This window comes from Uloborus diversus, chromosome 1 (assembly GCF_026930045.1).
Source record: "Uloborus diversus isolate 005 chromosome 1, Udiv.v.3.1, whole genome shotgun sequence".
NCBI classification, from domain to species: Eukaryota; Metazoa; Arthropoda; class Arachnida; order Araneae; family Uloboridae; genus Uloborus; species Uloborus diversus.
The window spans coordinates 79,489,811-79,511,957 of NC_072731.1; the positions used below are offsets into that span (position 1 = coordinate 79,489,811).

The 22,147-nt window shown below is 32.4% G+C and overlaps 1 protein-coding gene across 1 annotated transcript in view; it reads left to right on the forward strand.

Moving 5' to 3' along the window:
* Positions 1-16,211: 16,211 nt before the first annotated feature.
* The window catches only part of LOC129234672 (basigin-like), a 43,566-nt gene continuing 37,630 nt past the window's right edge, over positions 16,212-22,147 (forward strand). The window contains exons 1-2 of the mRNA XM_054868715.1: positions 16,212-16,440; positions 19,014-19,316. Of these exons, the coding sequence (XP_054724690.1) occupies positions 16,371-16,440; positions 19,014-19,316 (373 nt within the window). The 5' untranslated portion in view covers positions 16,212-16,370. The remainder of the gene's footprint in view (positions 16,441-19,013; positions 19,317-22,147) is intronic.

Consider the following 22,147-nt stretch of genomic DNA (forward strand, 5'->3'; position numbering starts at 1 on the left):
GTTAAGGAAAAGTGTCCAGTCAATGTTGTTAAGTTCGTTTTTTTTTTTTTTTTCATCGAATTGAAAAACTGATATTTATTCAAATTCACTCAGAACAAGATAAATAAAATGTGTACTCACAGTTTATATCAGATATTTTTGATGTTACGCTGTTGCGGATGACGATTCCAAATGATGAATTACGCAAATAAAAAAAATACACATAACAAACTATTTGTTTTGCCCAAAATGAACACATGGAACGCAATGTTTTAGTTTTGTCGGCAGTTTTGTAAATCTCCGCAAGGTAGCGTATTCGAGCGTTGGAGTTGCGAATAATTTTCATTGTCGAAAAAAAAAATCGTCCGCGCATATCTTTATGTAGAAACATAAAGGATTTATCTGCCAAAAAATGAATACATAAATTAAAACTTTAGCTTGAAAATAAAATCAAAATATATTTAAATCAATTATTTCACAGTAAAAACCATGGCTGTGGAGTCCATCTGATTTTGGGACAAAAGAGTTAGATTCGAGAGCCGAAAGTTTTAAATTCAAAGACTCGGAGTTGAAATCGGTCATTTCCCCAAAAAGTCCGCAAGTCTACCAATATTTGCAGAGACGGAGTAGGACTTATTATTTGATACAGGAGTTGGAGTCAGAGTCGAATTTCCAAGAGTCGAAGTCAGCCATTTTTCCTCCGTGCATAAATTTTTATCAAAGCTACGAAGTCAGATTCAAAGTCGGGAAGTCAGAGTCCGAGTAATTTTCGGGTACAGGACCACAGGAGTCGGAGTCTGGAGCACCAAAATTATCGGAGTCGGAGTCGGGAGTAGGTCGTCAAGAGCTATTTCCAACAAAGTTTGTTTGAATTAAATCCGCCTTTAAGTTCGGAATCTATATTGACTTTCAGTTTCCCGTAGGCGCTAATGTTAAGAGATTTGAACTGTTCAAAATTGAACGAAAACTTGTTCAAATCAAAAAGATATTTACGATACATGTTTTTCATCAAAAGCTTTTCCCGACAAACTTTGTTTGGAGCCACTTCGCCTCTAAGTTCAAGATTTATTTTTGCTTTGAATTTCCCCGTAGGCGATAATGTGAAGTTCTTTTGAACTGTTCAAAATTGAACAAAAAATTGTTCAAATCAAAAAAATGAATTATGGGAATGAGATGTCCTCGCCGAGATCTTTCTAACAAAAAAAAAAAAAAAAATTTGTTCGAATCGGACTATTCATTCAAAAGTCATTAGGGGGGGGGGGGAGGACAGACAGACAGACAGACCGACAGAAATTTTTCCCCATCTCAATACCTTACTTTCCAATTTTTAATTTTTCAATATTTATCTAACTATTTTATTTATTTTTGACTTTTTTTTGTTTTTCGGGATATTTTTAAGATGCATTAAGCCTTCTTTCATGCTTTTTTCTTCTTTCTCTGACTTTTACCGGGAAAGTAAGCAAAAAATACAATAATCCAGGAGAAAAGATCGTTTGCACAACGTATATTTTGCGTTGAACATAACAAAATACAAGCTGTTTTGCTCTGAAAATGTTAGTCAGTTACTTGTGGTAATTGCCCAGTAACACATTTAATACTAGAGCCACTATAGTACATATCTATGTAATGGCCTTATTTAATACTAATTGAGGTGTGATGATATTTTGAGAGGGATTTTTTCCGAAGAAAAATTTCACCTAAATTGCTGAAATCAATACGTCTTCTCCTATCTTAAGACCTTGAACTTTTAGAACAGCTTGCTTTTGAGTAAATTATCGGATCGATGACGACCGGACTAGCATAAAAATATTTAATTTAGGATTATTTCCTCTTTTTCGTTAAATTCTGATATGTGAGAATTCGGTACTATGCGTCAGCACCGTAGGAATTTTTATGAGTCTCGAAACTGGAGAGTTTATTAAATGTATGGGTATATGAAAGTATTTATCAATATCTTCTCTGAGTTTTTGCTCGTATTTTTTCTACGTATCTTTTCTCTTTTTCTATATTTATGCATACAACCGTTGTTTAAAAATTTATGCTTTCGAAATTATTACATAAAATCTTAAATTAACTGATGGCTGAAATTTTTAAAAATATCCCAAGTTCTTTTCCTTTTTGTCAGACTACTGTTTAGTGTGAACCTTTTGTTTCGAGACAAATATTCAACTGTACAAAATGCATGGAACGTATTGGGTTACAATTTATATTTCTTGTAAAACAAAAAGTGCATACATTACATATTTGTAACTGAAAAAAAAAAAAAGGAAAAAGGTCTTGGTATATTTATTTAAGTTTCGTGTTTTAATTATTTTAATGTATGTAGCAGTTTCGAAAAAAAAAAAGCCTTTTAAAAATTTATTCATTTTTTGTACTAACCTCATGGTCTGTCTGGAAAATAATGTCAGTGAGTCGATTAGAAGACATTTTTTGACCTGACAGTTACAATACATTAAAAGGTTTCAAAACAGACTCCAGCTCAGTTCATATATAGCTTCCAGCGAGATTTCCGGGCATTAAAAGAGTCACGGTTGGTATTTTTCAAATGTTGGTCAGAACCTTCGTGCAAGTCTCTTTGACTTAGTCTAACGTCTCTCAATGATCGAAATGATGTTCTTTCATGATAATTTTCAAGTGGAGTCACACCTTTTTTCAACATTTTTGACCTAAACATAATCTAAAAAATATATGTGACGTCACGATTCTCTTTGCCCCCCTCTCTTCCCTCTTGTCATAAACTGTCACAATTTCAGCCCCCCCCCCCCCTTCCCCCTCTCCCTCTCAAAACGTCACACGTGGACAGCCTCAGTTGAGAGTTTATTTTGGAGTTTTTGAAGAAATAGAATGCGATTGAACTAGGATTACTCATTTCTGATCATTCCAGCCATTTGTCCGCTTACTCATTCCTGCAATCATACCGACTGAAGTCTTCTGTTTCCGACTTCAGTTGACTCGCCATCTCTTGCTAGCGCAACTTGCAACTATATCATATTTAAACTGGAAAGACAAAGCAAAAAAAAAAAAAAAAAACGATAAGAAAAAAAAAATACGATTCAATAATATTCATAGATTTTTCAGGGAATTGAGCAAAAAAGAAAAGGAATGAGACTAAAAGGTAAAGTGTAGGGATTTTTTTTTTCGTCATATTTGTTAGTTTGTCGCATATTTGTTGGTTCTCTCTGTTTTTCTTTTTATAGACGACGCTTTTTTCTTTTTTGTAAACCAAAAAAAGTAACTAACCAGAAAATTATTTTTTAGATTATACTACTAAAACATAAAAATTACTGTTGAAGTAAAGGTTAACGACGTAGCTGATCAGTAACGGATTTACCATGCCGCAGCTATCGTAATTGCAGGGGGCCCCACTGGTGTCCCTAAGAGGATTATTATACCTGTTTGTCAAATTCTTTTATTTCAAAAGTGATTTTCTGTGAGCCTCCCAATCCAAACCCCGTAAACACGCCACTATAACTAATTAATAACAATAACGTTTATCAGTAACTCAAGGGGATATTAGGGAAAGAGCCAATTTAGTGGCAAATGATACTGATATTTTTAGTAGCCATGTGTTTAATTCGAACGAGTACTGAAGTTTGACTTTTATTACAAGAGATAAGAAGCTAACGTTGGAGTGTGATTTTAGGAAAAATAATCAAGCATTTGAAATGGCGTGGCGTTGATCTGGCTTTGCAGCTGGAAGAAATAACGAATAAAATTTTAGTATTTTCTTGATATCAAGCGTTCTACAAAACGTCCCTAGTCAAGATATCTGTCGAGCAGTCGAGTTAAAGGAATAATTTGCTGAAGTTAAATGGAATCAATAGTAAGAGGCATGGAAGATGCTACAGATTACCTTCACCTATAAATAAACGCTGATAATAGAGATATTTTCCGGAGATTAAAGCAAAAATCAATACCATCTTTACCATTCACACAATATAATTTTATGACTGAAGATTAAGTACGCTAGAGCTTGATTTCAGACTGATGGAGCAGCAAGGGCTTACTGAATTGGGCTGAATTGCTTACTGAAAACAATTATCTGCACTTCTTTTCTATATATATTATTATTAACTACATATAAGAGTTTTACTAATGGAGAAGGTGAGATTGCGTTTTCTTTGTTTGTTTTTCTAATATAGTATGATAAATTTGATGTAGGATGTTGCCGGGTCGGAAATGTTTGACGTTGAGAGAAATTTCCATTCCGCTGCTTCAAGTTGGAGCCCTTACTTCAGTGCAAAAACTAATTAAAGGGCTAGAATTGTTTCACATTTTTGTCCCCTTCAGGCTCGGGACCGTGTCAACAGGTGTCCCTTCTCCCCTCCCCCTCCTTCACACGCCCCTGCATGTACTACATACACGTCTATCGGGATTATGCTTTTTTTCCTTCTTTTTTTTCTACATTGAAAAAAAAAAAAGGTTTTATCTATAAACTAAATCAATGGTGGTACGCCTCAACCGGTGGTACGTATTCCCTTATGAGTACGCGAAAATCAGTTACGAATCCGCGATTAACAGCGAAAAAATATTAAAAATTTTATTGATAATACTAGAATTTAATTGTAACAAAGATCAAGTAATGTCGTGTGACCCTACTTTGAAACAAAAACAGTGGCGCAGCAGTGAGAGGAGAGGGAGGGGGGAATTTCGGGGTTATACCTCCCCTAGAACTCTTGCCTTCAACACATATTGCCAATCCTAATACGGTAGTTTATATACACATACGGGTAATGATGGTCAAAAACCCCATCCAGAAGTATTTTCTGGCTCCGCTTCAAAACACAAGTTCTGCAATAGCTCGTTAATTAATGTCTACACTGGTATTGAAAAAGAATACAAAGAATAAGCAAACATTGTTGTGAAGTATTTCATGAAGTTTATAGCAATTAACCAGCTCATACAAATTTTCGGGTTTAATTTACTTGGTGACTAAGCATGGAAACAAGCTTAGTGTGGAGGATTTGCAGCAGTATTCGCGTGTTTAGTTTGATGCCTATTGTTCAAAAGGGTTGCTAATCTCTGCCCTGAACACGTATCCGCAATATTTTTGAAAATGTGTGCTTTAATAGCGTTAGTTTTATTATTTACCCGTTCTTTACTAAGACTTACTGCGCAGAAGGCTACTACTTAGCAGTAATAAGCCTTCTGCGCGATGTCGCAGAACAAAGATTCTTGACTTGATTTACGGGGGTGCTTGTTCATCAAAGAACTGCGGGGTTTTGAAGCAAAAATGTTGCATTCAATCAAAAAACTAGGTTAATGCCATGCATATGTACGTAAAAGTTAATTTATCAAGATTTTTACCATTTAGTAAGATTTCAATTTGTGCCCAGTTTGTGTCACGGCATACATCCAAACGGTATTCAACCCTTTTTCCTCCCTCAGCTAAGGAGTGATGTTTGTCACACAAGTGATTATCGTAGTATTGAAGCAGTAAACTGAAACTGGTGTGCATTAATTTGGACGATTTACTGATTTCTTCAAAATTCCATGACCTTATGTACTGTCCAACCACGGATTGCAACGAATTTTCAAACGTCCAGATAAGACGAATCTTTGTGGGGGGAAGTAAAAATTTGATGTGCGTATTCCGCTCATTTGAATGGAGACTCTGCTTCTGCAAAAGCTGACATCGGTAAAAAAATAATTGATTCGTCCATTTCCGGCTGTAAAACGGATGTTTGTCTTTCCATACAATCCGTGGTCAGACAGTAGTTCATACTGTAAACTCGATGTGATTTTTTACAGTGCCGGATTTCTTTTATGGACATACTGTGATGTGTGTTTAAAATATTGCCCATTTCAACATTAAAGGGATTTTTTCCTTTTTAGGTCCAGCTCAGATAATCGATTTTCCAGATGCGGTCGATGTCATTAAAGGCCGTTCCTTGACTCTACACTGCCAAGCTCAAGGCTTCCCGCAGCCCAAAATAACGTGGCTTATTGGTAAGTGAAAATGCGTTTGCAATCAACGAGCCGCTCATAATGGCCCAATTTCGAGTAGAATTGAGCAGTTTTATTAAGGTAATCGACCATGTAGTATGTGGAAAGAAACGGCTTCTGACTTACAAGAGGCAAAAGTAACTGATGAAGCAGAGAAACATGAAATATTCACACCATTTCTTCCGCACAGCGAATACAGTGTCTCCCCCCCCCCCCGCATATTGTTTCATGTGCTATAAGATTGATTTATCCCCAAACGTGCGTCGTGAAACAAATTGGATGTTTTTACCCAACGAACCAAACAAGAGGTCATCTGTCATCTGTAACGGATTAAGCGCAAGTCGAGTTTTGGACAAAAATGCTTTTCAATACCATCGGAGATCGAATGCAGTAGAAACTCTCACTGAGGGCAGTGATTTTCCCATAAATTTTTCTGGGGATATATTCCCAGTAATCCATTATGCACAATACATGTATGCAATCCCATACATAATATGTCCAGAAATTCTTGAGGGTATAACCCAAGGGTGACAGAGTTTCGAGTTTTCAAGGAGAAGAAAAAAAATGGTAAAATTGAAGTTTCTAATTTTTCTTATGTTGTGGGAAAATGTAATTAACATAAATGTATTATTTTTGGTTTAGAAAAATTTGTTGATAGAATCTGAATTACAAATGAAACTTTTTGAAGCATGAAGGTATAGGCTATAAGTCTAAAAAATACTTGAGAGTATACGGCGCATATGGAGTATATACACTATGGGAACACCCCTGACTAAGGGTATTGGACATTTTGTCCCTTAAATAGAGGAGTCCCTTCTTCTGAGGTATATGAATTAATGCATGCAGCGTTTTGACTCAGTATAATTTTGAACAAAACGTAAACTGTAACGATTTAAGATTGGACAATGAAAATTTTTTATACATATATTGTACTAAATAAAATTCAGAATTATTCAAAGTTTAAAAAGTTATTATTTAAAATTTTGAAATCAAATTTTGTAGCGTGCATTTTAACTTGCACGAATTATTTCGAAGTAATTTGCTACGTGGATTTGTTTGATGTCGTGGTCATGTAATTTACAATTCAATATAATTAAAATGTAATTAGCACATTTCAAGTTTTCTATACATAGCTTGTCATGAGCAGTCTGCTATCTATCTGCGCTGATTTCACGTAAATATTATAAATAACTGAGAAGAAAAGGTTTCAGCTTAAAATTTGAAATTTTTTGGAATTTTCGGAAAAAAAAAGATTCTTGATTTCTTGTAAAGTAAAGGTTTCTTATTCACTTATACATTCATTTTTGTTATTTTTCTCTGGGATTGTCCCTTAAACCGAGTAGTATCCTTTAATCAGAGGAAAATGCATGGAGGTTCCTGATTCAAAAGGACCGGGACCAGAAGAAATGTCCCTTAAATAGTGGTGTTTCTTTTTCGGAGACGTCCTTAAAATGAGACACTGACAGGCTAGACGTTTCAAATTTTTCTGGAGGGGGGGGGGGAGTTATACTCAATGTTCAACTGGAATTTCTTATGAGTTGCCAAATGTACTGCCCAAGTAATTTTGAAAGTTATAAATTGCTATCTTTCGCGCATTTCAGTGAGAAATTAATTGCTTTAACTTTTCATTTTTCACCAAATTTTCGGAATTGTTATTTTTCAAATTTTAGTATAATGATTCTCGTGTATGCTATCTCGTTTTCTGAAGTTTTGGTAAATCAAAACGGAAAACTCTGCCCGTTATAAATCAAAAACATGCGAGTTAAAATTTAATATTTTTGAAAGAAATGCTTATTTCTTCGCGAATATAAGTGGTACTTTCACAAAAATGTATAAAATTATTTTAAAAAGTCAAAAAAAAAAAAAAAAAAAAATGCTGAAAATCTGAGAAAAAACGCATGATATATAACACACATTTAAACAGCACAATATTATTATAGGAAAAAATAATAATAAACTTCAGTTTTTTCTCAAGTTTGAAAAATAACATGTAACCGATCGCACTCACTCTCTCTCTCTCTCTTACTGTAAAATGCATGTATAACTCTAATATTGTTTTTAAAGTATTGACATATACTTCCTTCAAGGCCTGAACCTTTTTTTTTTTAGGTGTTTTTTTTTTAATTAATATTAAAATTTTGGGAGAAAATATTTTTTAAATTGATTTTTTACTAAGTTTGAAGTTTATATCATATAACTAAGCCAGGCAAACAAACATGAAAAGTTTTATGAAAATATGTAAATAACTTTTTGAGATATCATGCGCACAGCGAAAAACAGATTTCTGCGAAAACGAGGTTTTAACAGCGGCTGTTAAAAGAAATTCCAATGCGGATAGTTGACTTTTTTTTACGATAACTCGTAAAGGTTTTCCGTTCGATAATAAACAAGGAATAAAATTGTTTAGAATTAAATAATGCATAGCATTTATTTTTTTCCAGAAAATCGAAAATTTTGAAGGTTAAAGGTCCTCCTCAGACCTCTGAAAGCAGTAACGTTCAGAAAAAATAAATAACCAAATTTTGTACAACATAAAATCATGGTCGTAAAACATAACATTATAACTGTTTTTTGACAAAAAAAATTAATGAAAGAGTTGTGAATGGATGTATGTTTCAGTATTTAACTAAATCATTGAGTAATAAATATTGAGTTAAAATTTACTGAAAGCCGTGGAAATCTATTATTTAGAATAGAAACACGATTTTCTGTATTTTAGAATTTGATTTTTAGTGAAGGTCGCAATATAGTTTCAGCATCAAAATGCTCAAAATATATTTTAATTTATGTTGGCATTTTATGAGGAGATCAAGAGGGGGCGCGATGAAAATTATGATTGAAAACTAGATCGCGAGTACTGAAAGATTGGGAACCGCTGATTTAGACTGCTAGCTATAGATATTTCCCTTCAATATTTCACGATCACTGATTCATGATCATATCTACACTTTCACAAACGTAATCATTAATCTTTTTTAATGATATTTTTTGCTTAATCGTATATCGATATCGAAAAACATCTGTTCCAAAAACATCGATGGAAGGAAAATATCGATCCTAAATGCCAATGAGAAAAATATTAATATTATAGAAAGTTGGTAAAAACATCGATGTTTCGAACTTGTTGACTTCGATGTCACATCTCCACCTTCGACAGTTTTCTTGAACAAATTTGAATAATGCTTTAAATTTCCAAAAAACATAAATGCGCACACACATTAAAATAATCTGAAACTGTCCAATAGCTCTTTTGTATATTTTTTCAGCACATCTTAATATACAAAAATCTTCTGTGCGGATGTTTGTCAACATAAGACTTTTAAATCTCACTGGATCGATTTTTATCAATTTTTTTGTGTGTATAATTAAGTTGTGGCAAGCATGGTTTCGAAGCGCAATGGATCGAATAGGAAACGTTTTTGTTAAATAATTAATTTAAACATTGGATTCTTATATCTCCCAAATGATTCATATTTATTTTAACTTATTGTTGAGCGAGAACTGAAATAAACATTTAACCCGTTTTCAAAGGACAATAAGAAAGCTTGCTCTGCTTTTTGTAATGAAATTTCCTACTGTGATATGTCAAATGAGAATAGATAAAACGTAGAGAGAGAGAGAGAGAGAGAGAGTGTGTGTGCATCCTTCACATTTCTTGAAAGCAACGATTTTAGGTGCCGTGATATATTTTGAAGTAAAGTACTGGAAGGTGTATTCTGTCGTAGTAGTTGCACCATGTGACCGGATCGGTGCTTTAGGTTTTCCTAACCAAATGATCAGAAAGTACCGTACCTAGCAACATTTGTTTCTCAGCTGAAATCTATCTGAGTTTTGGCACCAATGTCAAGAATACTTTAAGGATTATCTAACTAATCAGTACATTATTAAAGGAAAAGATGATGGAATTTAAAGACGAAAATTTTATTTTCGTTCAGATAAATTACAACAGGTTAGATCTGTACACAGAAGATCAGTGCAGTGGAAGATCTTTATCTTTGGTGGAAAGAACAAACTATGGAATATATGAAGTTTAAAAAGTTTTCGTTCAAAAGATCGGACAGCTAATCAGTCGGAGTTGGCGTCGCTCACTGATCGGCTGGATTACAGTAACGTGGTGGCTTGGCGACTCTGACTATAAACAATAGAGTTGCGTGATCATTTGTCTACATTTTAAAGCTACTATTTATTGTATTTTTTGTTTATTTGGCGAAATATTTCAAATTGCAAAGAATTGTTTTTCGTTTTTAAAGAGTTTTTAGTCATTTTAATTGAAGAATGTGTTTATTTTACATCGGGAGGTAGGAGGGATCAGTAATTTTCGCTTATTCAGAGAACTGTTTTTACCTTGATCATTTTTCTAAACGATATCCTTTCGATTGTTTTATTCTTTTTCACATGGGGGATGTTGCAGCGGGATTTCTCGTTTGTTCTAGATGGGTAGTTAGATTTTTACACTTAATATCTGAGGACGCTTTTTATTCTTTGAGTATGGCTGAAGGAACAAACCATCAAGTACGGGAGAAAAAATGGTTAATAATACAACTGCTCTGTGGGCAGATAATTCCAGTTGTAATAAATATACGCATTCTAACACCATAGCAGTGTAAAAAATTTTGTTTAAAAAATTTTTTCGGTAGAATGGAGTTCAAACACTTGATAGTTTATTGAAATTTTTTAACTTTTTAACTCACAAGGTTTGAACAGAACAACGTCTGTCGGGTCCTATAGTAATTTATTAAAAATTTAAGCTACTATATCAAATTAAATAAACAGGTACCTTGTTTATGTATTTATATAAATTTAACTACATGGTATTTGTTTATTGGTATCAGTCGCTTAATGTTATCGAAATCTTAAATTCTAAACTTCCGATGACGATGCACTCTCAGTAGAGTGTACATAAATGAATATTCCAACTTTGCAGTGCTAAATGTGAAAGAAAAAGCACACAATACAATTTTATTGTTAATCAGAAATTTAGGGGGAAAAAAACAGCATAAAGTTCCGAAAATATCGTTTAACAAAATATTCGGCCCATTCTTCTTCCATGGTATGACTTATAATTTTACGGCAGTTTAGGTATAAATATTTCGCAACTTAATGCGTATCTTATTACTTATCTGTTAGAAGGTGTAGAGATGAATATTTATTTGCAAAGAATGAAGAAATACTTCCCTCTGCTGTGCAATTCCTGCTACGTCTCGGAGGTCGGCAATAAAAACAGTTTTACAGAAAGTGTCGGTAGCGAATTTTCGCTTAATTTCCATAATGGGTTTAATTTCGGCGAGAAAACAAGGCCTCTTTTTTTTTATTGCGTCAAGTTTACCGAAATGTCGATAAAATTCATCCTGTGTGGCAACTGCTAGTACATTTTAGAACAGAAATATTCAACTGAGGCCCGCCTGTGTAGATTTTAATGGTTCGTCTAACCAGTGTTGCCAGATGGTCAAATCCAGATTTCCCCAATTCCCTTCCAATTTTTTCCCAAAAAGCGATGTTTTCTACCAGAATTCCCCAAATTCAAAAATTATTTTTCCACTAATATTTTCAGAAAATTAATCGACTTCCTCTAATATTTTTGTCTCTTGAAATTTTTTTCTCTCTCCAAATAGCCAAATTTTCTTATAAAATTCCCCAACTTTTTTTTTCCTTCCCATTTTCGCTTTTTTTTTTTTTTTTGGTCTTCTTTATCTTTATCTTTCTTTATTTGTATTAATAATAAAGCTGAAAGTATCTCTGTCTGACAGGATCTCTGTGACGCACATAGCGCCTAGACTATGTGCGTTTTTCATGAAATTTGGCAAAGAATTAGTTTGTAGCATGGGAGTGTGCACCTTTAAGCGATTTTTCGAAAATTCGATTTTGTTCTTTTTCTATTCCAATTTTAAGAACATTTTCCAGAGCAAAATTATCATAAGATGGACAAGTAAATTACCAAGCTATCATAACGTGAGCAAGCCAATTGGCGAGAAATTCATCATGCATTATTTGTAAATATACAGGGGAACCAAAAGACCTTTTACTTTTCTACTACGGACAAAGCCGTGCGGGTGCCACTAGTCATAAATACAAGCGCCTGAAAGATAAGAAATAGCCAAATGTTTTTTTTTTTTTTTCTACTCTACTCTGCTTCTGTATGTACATTTAAACTATGATTTTTGTATATATTTATCCAAGAACATTCTTTATCACACTTATTTTTACTCGTTTCACGTATCAACTAGTTACTCACACAGAACATTAATGCGAATTCCGTAGCATAATATTCCACATAATGCGAAATGCGAATTCCATAAAGTTGAGCAAAGATAAAACCAACGCTGTTTGATACAAACAATGTAACTACTACTTCTTGATGCGAATCTAAATACGAAAAAAAATTTTTTTTTCCTTGAAGTTTTTTTCCCCCAAGTTTTCCCCAAGAAAAATTTTTTTCCCCGAAGAATTCCCCTCAAAACCCATTTCCCCAAAATTTCCCCAGAGAGCACCAGATTTCCCCAAAATGGGGAAATTTTCCCCAATCTGGCAACACTGCGTCTAACAATTTAGTTTGAATAATTTTTTTTCCATATTTGTTGGCATTTCGATACCCACTACTAGTGTATCAAATGGAACTTATTGCGCTTCAATTTAATAACGATTTACAGGAGAAATTTTAAAAATTTAGACTATTAGATTTTTATTCATTGTTTGTTTAAAAAGATAAGTTTCCACCAATCAAATCTCATGTGCTGTTCACAACATCCCTTTTTGGCAGTACTTGGATCTGTGAGGAGTTATTCTCCAAAATGAAGAATATAAAGTCAAAACTGAGTAATCGTGTTTCCAACACTCATCTCGAGAATTCACTTAAAATTGCTTCATCACGTATAAAAGTCAATGCTGACAGATTAGTCAAAGAGAAAGTGTTAAATTTCTCAGAGCTAAAAGAAAAAAACCTTTTTGATCATTTTAATTTAGTTTTGTGTTATGTAACAGATTTCAGGGATTTTTTTTTTTAATCATGTTTGCTATTGACATCACATTTCGTGTGTAAATAGATACTTGACAACGTTTTAGCTTGAAGGAGACTTTTTTTACAGGATTTTAGAGTGTAAAAAATTTTGGGCAAGACTCATTCAAACGCTTTTTGACTTTGTAGTTCTACTGCAAAAAATAACTATTTAATGAATTACAGTTGCAGAGCTGAAATATTAATTCTGTAAAAGATATTGTCATCCAAAGTGGCTATGAAAATAATACACCTCAACAGCAACAAATTTGCCTGCCATCTTTTTTTTTTCTTTTTTTTTTTTCTGTTAGCACCCATTAGAAAGATCATACTTTTTCGTATCAGAATATTTTTTTTTTTTCGATGGTGTTCTTTCAGATAAGGATGAAAAACCGAGAGTGAAATTCTGTCAACAGTTCTCATAACGATTTGCCATGTTTAAGCTAAACTTGCAGAAAAATTGTTAACATGGAGAAGTGAAATTTCTAGAAAGTTTTTTTTAATTTGTTATTACATTCTAGTATTACCTTGGGTGTAAGCTTATGAATTTTTGTGTAACAGACATGCAAATTCTTGGCAAAACTGGGTGGTGACATTTTTTCCTGAATTTTAGGTTGTCATAAATTGTGAACAACTCTGTGTAATCGTAAAACTTTTCTGTAATGTTGCAACTTTTATTTTGAGATAATCTAAGACCCGTTAGCTGATTAAGCTGTGGATGCGATGCATGTGTATCACACTTCTTAGAAACTTTTTAAACCAGTATAATTGATTATTTTCTTAGGAAATCTACTGGCTGCAGACCTTAAAGAATCGGACGTCCGCATTACAATTTATTCAACAGACGGCGGAATGGTCAACTCATACTTGTTGATCAGAGATGTAACTATGATGGATAGAGGTCTGTATACATGTAGAGCAGAGAACTCCATCAACTCTGGATCAACCATGGAATACGACGAAGAGTCCGTCTTTGTTTATACCAGGGGTGAGTTAAAACAGCATGAATCACATAATGATCGCATTTACAAAGAGAATGCTAGGACCGAGGTGCCCTGGTTGCAGCTGGACAGTTCCGGGCTCGATGCCAGCCGGTTGAAGATCCTCCGCGTTCACTAATGATGAGTGGGGCATGTTAAACATGTCCTGGTCATGAAACATTCCACATGAATCAATACCTTGGGGGTGCTGAACCAGGAATTGTTCGGCTTCTGAGTCGATTCTAAATTTCGACTTGTTGATAGATGATGTCTGCTGTCTATCGCGTGCTGTCTGAGCCTAAATGGTGCTCGTGAAAACGGAAGCCGTTTCTCACTGCCTTAAATCGAATAGCAATCGTTATTTGGGCTCGGTGATCCGAGAGTGGTATTAGTGGTATCGAAGGTCCTGGACAGTTATGCAACAAAGTTATCTTATCGGCCGACCGATGAATTTACAGACACACACAGTAAAACATCAAATTACTCACAGCATAAGTTTGCAGAATTTTTTTTTTTTTAAATTTTGTAATAATTACTTTTCTAGCAGCGATTTTCGTATAGGTCGTTAAGAAATATACCAGGTTATTACAATATTTTCAGAGATAATTAAATGTTTTGTTTGCTTTTGTAAGGAAAAAAATGAAAAGAAAAATCAGGGTTTTTTTTTTTTTTTTTGTACTATTCAATTGAAAGATTTAATGCGGCCCAAACAGAGGCGGCCCACCGGGCATTTGTCCAGCTGCCCGCCGGCCCCATCCGCCACTGTATATTAGGGTTTAAATATGGGGCAAAGTCGGCAAAATGAAATGGTGAAGTATTACTCTGCTGTTATAACATATCCAGTCGGGGGGGGCGGGGGGGGGGGGAGGGTTACCGCCGACGGTTTAAGCATGTGATACTGCAGGCAATTTTCAAAAACTGATGCTCATTATGTAATATTTTGTTGTAAGTCAAAAATTATTTTTGTTATTACAAAATGATGAATTTTTTGTTATCAACATTTTAAGTGTTAATTGAGACCATATAATATTCGGTGCAGCATTTATTTAGCTAATAAAAAGCTTATTTGTATGTTAATTATTTTGTACAATTAGTCAAATGCATGCGGAGAAAAGTAGATGAGACAAGTGAAACAGTTTATTTCGTTTACTCCCCCCCCCCCCCACTCAATCATTTACTATATCACTTCAAGTAATCATTTATTAATTAATTCATTTACATTCCTTCATTTAGTAATTCACTTATTAATTCATTCATTAACTTATTTTCGTATACATTCCCTGTTTTACTCACACATTAATTTTTCTGCATATATTATTATTAATTAATTTATTAAATTATTCGTTTATTGTGTCATTATCTTTTGTTTTATTCATGATTTATTCAGTTCTTTCTTTTTTCAGCTGAACTTTTTGTTCTTTTGATTGATTCAGTTTCATTTTATTTACTGATTTATTTGATAAAAAATAATTTTTATGATCGAGAAAAAAATATTTTGATTTTTTTTTTTTTTTTTTTTCACTTTGCCCATGCAAAAAAAAGAGGGATGGAACTTTTTTTTTTTTTTAATTTTTTAAGGCGAAGCAAATTTACTGCCAAAAATAAAAAATAATGTTTCAGTACAAATTCTATTACAAAATTGTGTTCTTTTTCTTTATGTACTGTAATTTTCAAAACAAATTTATTTGTTTATTTTGTAAAAGCTCCAGCCATCTTAACTTTGCCCGACATTCCCCTATACATTATTAAATAGAAAAAAGTGGTTGGTATAATTAGTGACGAAAAAATAATAAGTGACAATAGCTTTTATTTATAAAAGGTTCCCCCCCCCCCCCTTCTTTTTTAAATGTTCAATTATCAGAATTGATTTTGTACAGGAAACGACTTTTTTTCTCCTCCCCTTCTCCCCTCCACACCTTTTCACATTTTCTTGACTTTCAATTTTTACAAAGAACGAATTTTCTTCATCCCTTCATGAAATATTACTTTGTTGTAGGCAGAAAACATCGAAGAATATTATCCCCCCCCCCCCCCGTTCTTTATGAAACCCAATCAAATCTAAGAATTTTTTTCAAAACATTTTTTGCTGCAGATTACAGCTTCATTGAAAGATGAGTTTCTTTGGGATGGATCCAAAATTTTCGTGTCTCTGTCTCTGAAGTAACGTAGGTAAAAATCACTTTGGAAATATTCTAAAAATAATCATCTGTTCAAAGCCGTTCAGTAAAACCACTTTTCCAGCGGAGGTTTATCTGGCAATGCGCACACCTTGTCGAAATGTAGGTCGTGTGCGCAGCAGGGTGCTTTCCGTGCGCAGTGTTGTGTTGTAGGTAAATCCTCTTTATGTTTGTTGTTTGTGTTTGTGTTATTGCTGTTTTGTTGTAATGGTAATGAACGCTGAACTTGAAACGATGTTTCCGTGAAGATCTCTTCTTCCTATTGATGCTGTTGCAAGCGTTTTCGTTGCATCTAAAATGGAGGAATTATTATTTATAAAACAGCTCGTACCTTCAATCATCTGTGGCCTTCTATGTTTTATATCAGGTATGTATATTATTACTTTCAAATTATAATTTTATAAAATTTCAGAACCATTCTTCAATATTTTAATTGAGCTCATTTATTTGTTCTAAGTTGCAATTGTGACAGAAAGTTCATTTCAAAACTTTCATTCAGTGTAAATAAACGTGGTGTTTCAAGAAATTTTTTTCCTAATATTCGGCTTTTTTCAAAAAAAAAAAAAAAAACATTATCTTTTTGTCAGATTTTGCTCTACGAGACTCTTCTCTTTATATAGTATTCTTGGTAGTTTCAAATACTAAGAGAGAAAAGGAAATATTGAAAGTGTATTTGCTAACTATTTTTAATTGTTCGTTTATGTTTCAAGGGTTGGCGAACGTCAACCTTTAGTACAAGAACCGAAAACCTATCGTTTGCTTTATATTTTAGTATTAGTATTCTGAAGTTGAGGTATTTTTGCACAAAAGCCTCATAGCTTCATTGTTTAAAAGGAGATATATATTTCGATTATTATTATTATTTGGAAATTAAGTATATGTAACACAATATACTACTATAAAATCAAGTTTTGGTCAAACTAACCAATCTTGCTAAAAGCTTAGGAACTCATCATCATTTTGAGTAATATATATATTTGAAGTGCAGTTTTAGTTAGCAAATTGACTTGTCCTGTATGTTTTACTTTCAAGTTTATTGCAATTTTTTCTTGCTATTATTTTTAACATGTATTATACTTTAACTTTGGGGAGCACAATTTTGTTTAATTCAGTTGAAAAATGTTTCATCAAAAATGGTGTTTTTGTTTCTTTTTGTTTTTATTTTTACAACATAAATTATTTTTATGCAATGAAAATGTAAGGGAAGGAGCATAGGAACTTTTTTGTTGCTTTCTAAAAACTCACTGTTGGTCCCTGGGCTAAAAAATTGCCACTTAACTATTGAATTTTTTAGCTTTTAAAATAAATTTAAGTTGAAATTGCTTCAATAAGTTTTATCAAATGAAAAGTTCATCAACCTTAAAAATAAATTTTATAACATGTTCACCTTTTAGGGAAAACATAGAATTGCATTTAGTGCAAGCTCTTGTCATGATAAATTGATTTCAGACAGTTCATGTGGTATTTCATAAGAACCTTTAAATTTTCTATTTGCCTAAAATATTTTCTGTATCTGAAACATTAACACTTTTAGTAATTAAATGAAGAATGCTTTTAAAATATCTTTATCATTTTACATTATTCAGCATTAAATTTGCAAAAAAAATTGCTTTTGTTTCAACCCCAATTTTGTGCATCATGGATACCTAGGTGCCATCAGAATGAACCTGTTAAAATCTTTAAAATGAAACTACCTTACACATTCAAAGCTTGAAAATGAATTTAAATTTTTAATTTTTTATTTCATAGATTTTTAAAAAGGAAGAAAATGTTAAGATATAGTTTTATGAGTTTATAATAAATATTTTTTTTTTTAATTTAACCATTTCAAATGAGGTTTGTCATTTTCCCAGGACAGCTGCAAAACCTGCAAAATTGGCTCGATTTTAAAAATGTATAAGGAACACTATAATTTTGTACATGATACAACTGAAATTTAAATCAAAATGGACAATTTTGAGACTTAATTTGGTTTTTCAATAAACTAGTTGATTAAAAATAGTTTGAAGTAACTTGAACAAAACTGGAAAAAGTTCAGAAATTGATAACATTTCAAAACTTGCTTTTTGTAATGCAATGTTAAAAGGAAACATATAGAAGGGTGTTCTGATATCAGCGGTGAAAGTTTTTAGTTTTTTGATGGATTTCCGGCTTTTTGAAAAGAAATGGAAACGGATTGAGACAAAAAAAAAGATAAAAGCTAAAATATAATAAATAATCTGAATGATTTAACAACAGAGAAAATTCACACAAATTATGAGCTTTTTTTTAAAATTGGATTTGTATGATGATTTATAAAGAAGAAGAAGAATAAATTTCCTTTTTGAGAACTTTTGCAACTTTGATCCCTGTCTAAGAGACTCTGTGGAATTTGAATGAAATCAAACTGTTCTATGTGTTTTTTTTTTTTTTTTTTCATATTGATCATAGTTTATTAGTCATAGTAAAATTATTCTGATAACATAGCCTAAATGGTATTACCACTCTTTTAAAAATTAACTATAATATAAGAAATGGTCATTTAATAGAGTTATTGCTGTTGTTTAATAGTTTAAACCAAAGTGAGTGAGTTATGTTATTGTTTTTTTTTTACTCTCCACTCATAGGGTTAACCAAAAAAAAAAAAAAAATGCATTTTACTTATACAGTAAAAGCAGTTAAATTACTGTTTGAGTGATGTAATAAATAGTAAAATGTTAAAAAACATAAAAATAAGTACATTAAACTTAAAATTACTTTTAAAAAAGAACTAACTAAATCTGATCCTTGTAGATAAAGCATATCTATTTTTGCCACTGGCTAATATTAGCAAAAGTGTATTTTTGCCAGGAAGGTTTCTTCCACCTTTGGCAAAAATGTGTCAACCCTAATTTCATAAGTATCTTTAATGTTTCATTTTGTTTCTTCAAGTTCTCTAATAAATTTTCAATTTCTTTGCAGCTGTTTCTAGTCTCAATTCAACATCTAATAGTACAACCTATGTTCAAAAGGGTGGAAAATTCATTCTTGCTTGTGAAGTTGCAGGACTGGATTTACACCTTTGGTACAAAGATGGAAAACCAGTTGTGCCAAATAATATCAATAAATTTCATTTGGAAACAGACTCTCCCACTTATTCCCCGTCTGAAGGTAAATACTACACAACCATGCGACTTATAGTAAACAGTGCAGATGCTGTTCATACGGGTAAATATAAGTGTAACAGTGATGGTTTACATCCTCAAAATGTCATCGTTATAACTGGTAAGGCATTATTTTATATTTTCCTATATTTGGGCAAATATGTAAAATTAATTATAATAGCTTATCAATTTTTGTACTTGTTAAAGTCTGTGTGTTACGAGAGATATACTGCCGTGCTAAGCACAAAAGTCGTATCTGCAAATTTTATCAAAATTAAACTTTAGTCACCAAGTGATTCTTTGTCATATATTTTACCTAAATACAATGTTTTATGGTCATTAATGAATGGGAAGTATTTTTTTTTTTAAATCTGAAAAAGTTGCATTTTTATCAAATACGTGGAGGCACACAACTTTAAAGCAACAATTTCTCATTTTTAACTCGGATGCAGATACAACATTTGCATTGAGCAAGGCAGTATAGCTAGGCTCTCTTTCAAGGCAGGAAACACTCCTCCTCGTTTTTTAGACGTGAAATTAATTCTGGAGGAGGAAAATATAAGAAAACAGTCAAGATAGACAATAATAACATGGAAGTATCAACCTATTAAGTTTTCCTATTTTGACTACTAGATATTGTTAAGAGACTTACAAAACTCAAAAGTTTACCATTGCCAAATTCAGAAATTGATTTTTAAATAAATCAAAGGGCGAACCAATTACCTTCCAAAGGAGTCAGCAATCATGGGAAAGTAATGATTGGAAAGTAATTTGGGATTATTACTTCCACTCAGTAAGTTAGTTAAAACCTACTCCTTTCAGAAAAGCTTAAATACTATTTTGTCTATTAATTTGTAGAAACCACTTATTTGTAGAACGAATCAAAATATTTTTTAAATTTTTAATATGTATTGTTTATTTATGAAAGATTAGACGCTTTAAAACGTTACAATTTGATAGTTTTAATATATGTATTTGAATATTGAAAAAAAAAGTGAACTGAATGATTTAGAATTTACGGTGTTTTTTATTGCTCAGTTAATTTTGTGCAGTTACTTTGTAAACAAAAAAATGAACTAAATTCGGTTTTCGTCAATTTAAATGCAGTCGTCACTGCCATATCTAATGCTAAATTTCAGACACACAAATACTAAAAGGCAGAATATAATTGTAATAAATAGTTTCCGAAATCATGATGCTTTTGAAACGAATTAAAGAGAATTTTTAAAAAAGACTCTAAGCCTTGTGTAGATTTAAAAGCCTCATAGAGATTCAACATGCCTTACAGATTGCCTGAAAAGTTTGTGACTGCCAATGTTAATAGCAATCAAAATACTTGCAATATTTAAAAGGAAAAACATGGGGTGCATGCACTACATGACTATAAGAAGTATAAAGAGTACATACACATACATATTTTCACGAAAAGAAAGCTCAGTGATTTTGCATTTTGAATATTTTATGAATTTACTATTAGCAGAATCAAAATTGGAATATAATATATAAAGTTGAAACATTTTGCGAGTCTTAAATTTTCTCTATTAAGACGGCTCGTGAAAATCAGTGCTTTTCAGTATTTAAATTGACCTTAGATAAATCATTTAAGTGGAGGGGGGCGGCATGAAGCTAAATTCAGCCCTGCTTTAGAACATCCGAATGCAACCAACCGGGGTGGTGCATAACTAGACCCCACTAGGAGTCTAGGTGCCAAATTTCAACTTTCTAGGACATACCGTTTTTGAGTTATGTGAGATACATACGGACGTCACGAGAAAAGTCATTGTAATTAATTCGGAGATCGGCAAAATGGATAATTTGGGTGTCTCTACGGTCTGAGGCATATATCCACATGTGGCTTCTTTTCCACTTTGTTTTCCAATTAGTTAAATTCTTATTAAAATACAAGGCTTAAAAACATACTTGATTAAATTTTTGAGAAATATTTCAGATTTTCAATGCGTTAAAATACTCTTGTTGAGGCATAAAAATATCTTTGTGCGGGACTGATAATTTTTAATATATGGGCACCTCAGAGCAACACTAAGACATCAAATCCCAGGAATAATGCTAAGGTATCCACCGTTGCTCTGACGGGACTATATGTCAGTTTTTAAATATAGCATAGTTTTCTTAATTTTGAATTCTGTGTGTAAACTTTGGCTTAGTTACTTAACTTTTTTTATCAGTAAAGTTAAGATGTATCTAGTCTTATTTTCAAAAGTATGTTATACCAATCATTTTTGTTGTCTTTGATAATTGAATCCTCTCTCTTTTTAAAAATAATTTAGAGCACTTTTAATATGGGATCAAGCATTGTTTTTCTGTGCTACCTATAGATTCACTCAATTTTCATATTTATTTTGTTTTCATTAAATGATCAACAACTTATGAAATTTTACAAAAAAAAGATCAACTTTTTACTGCACAGCATTTTTTCTTTTTTTTTTTCTTTTTTTGATTAATGCATTAAATTGCCATTTCAGTAATGTGTCAAATATGTAAGTTATTTTGTTTTTTTTTATAGGTAAAAATGTAATTCATTGTAAAATAAAATGTTTTTAAATTTTAGTGCTGACTTTCTTTTCCAAACTTTCATGTTTATTGTGTATCTTCTCTTGAAAATTGTGACAGGTAGTTCAATAGTATCATTTAAACAGCACTGTAACTCTAAATTTACCCTGAATATCACGTAAAGGTGCTACAATGTTGGCCTATCTGAATGTTGTAATCTCATGATGTACTAAAAATTGCAACTGAAATGTATAGTTCATTGCTAATGATTTGAGTTGAGTTGTTAGGTTATGGTTTATGCACTAGGTTGGTAACAGAATTGTGAGGAAAAAAGTAATTAATTCTGGTCAAACTATTATAAAGGGATTTCTATCATAAGGCATCATACTCTGCTTTTTAACCTACTTTCCCAGTAAAAGTCAGAAAAAGAAGAAAAAAAGC